Here is a 1,068-nt window from a genome sequence, read left to right as displayed (position 1 = left end):
CCTCCTGCGCCAGTGCCTTCTGCTGCGCCACCTCCTCCGCCTGCAGCCGCAGCCGCAGCGCCTCGTTGGCCTTCAGGCGCCAGCGCTCCGCCTCCCGCTCCGCCTCCTCGCGCGCCGCCTCCGCCTCCGCCTGCAGCCGCCGCCGCCGCTCCGCCTCCTCCTGCAGCTGCTCCACGGCCGTGTGCTCCTCGCGCAGCGACTGCTCCAGCCGCTCCGCCTTCTCGGCCAGCGACAGCCGCTTGCTCTGCAGCTCGGCCTCGGCGCTGCGCTGCGCCGCCTCCTCCGCCACGCGGATCTGCCTCTCCTTCTCCTCCTCCGCCTTCCGCCGCCGCCGCTCCGCCTCCTCGGCCCGCAGCCGCAGCGCCTCCAGGTCGGCCATGGCCGCCTGCTTCTCCCGCGCCGCCTCGCGCTCCGCCTCCACCTTGCGCCGCAGCTCCTCCTCGGCCTGCCGCTTCTTCTGGCTCTCGTCCTTCACCTGCCGCCGCAGCCGCTCCGCCTCCTCCTGCGCCGCGCGCTTCTGCCGCTCCGCCTCCTCGGCGCGCGCCCGCAGCTCCGCCAGCTCGGCCTCGGCGCCCGCGCGCTGCCGCTCGGTGCCGTCCAGCTGCAGGCGGATCAGCCGGATCTCCTCCTCCACGCGGACGCGGCTCTGCTCCGCCTCCTCCACCAGCTTGGCCTTGCTCTCGATCTGCCGCTCCGAGCTGCGCCGCAGCTCCCGCAGCTCCTGCTCGATGTTCTGCTTCTGCTGCTCCGCGTCCGCCGCCACCGCCTCGCGCCGCGTCGCCTCCTCCTGCATGCGCCGCTGCAGCTCCCGCGCCTCCGCCTCCGCCTGCGCCTTGGCCTGCGCGTGCGCCTCAGCCCGCTGCCGCTGCGCCTCCAGCTGCGCCTCCACCTCCGCCAGCCGCCGCCGCTCCTCCTCCTTCAGCTTCTCGGCCGCTTTCTGAGGGGAGAGAGGGAGCGGGAGAACGCGGCCGTCAGCGCCAGCCCTGCAGCCCCGACGGGCCGGGGGACGCGTGCCGCTGCGCCGGCTGCAAGGCCTGCGCCACCCGGGAAAGGGCGCGCGGCACACGG

General features: G+C 76.2%; 1 protein-coding gene across 1 annotated transcript in view; it reads right to left on the bottom strand.

Moving 5' to 3' along the window:
- Positions 1 to 1,025, bottom strand: part of LOC122192500 (plectin-like) — a gene marked incomplete at both ends in the record, with an annotated part of 3,133 nt that extends 2,108 nt beyond the window's left edge. Inside the window, one exon of the mRNA XM_042893051.1 lies at positions 32 to 1,025. Coding sequence (XP_042748985.1) covers positions 32 to 1,025 — 994 coding nt within the window. The remainder of the gene's footprint in view (positions 1 to 31) is intronic.
- Between the last annotated feature and the right edge of the window lie 43 nt (positions 1,026 to 1,068).

This window comes from Lagopus leucura, unplaced genomic scaffold (genome assembly GCF_019238085.1).
Source record: "Lagopus leucura isolate 7727_CA_CO unplaced genomic scaffold, USGS_WTPT01 31843-0_obj-0_obj, whole genome shotgun sequence".
Taxonomy (NCBI): Eukaryota; Metazoa; Chordata; class Aves; order Galliformes; family Phasianidae; genus Lagopus; species Lagopus leucura.
This window is presented reverse-complemented; position numbering and strand designations above follow the sequence as displayed.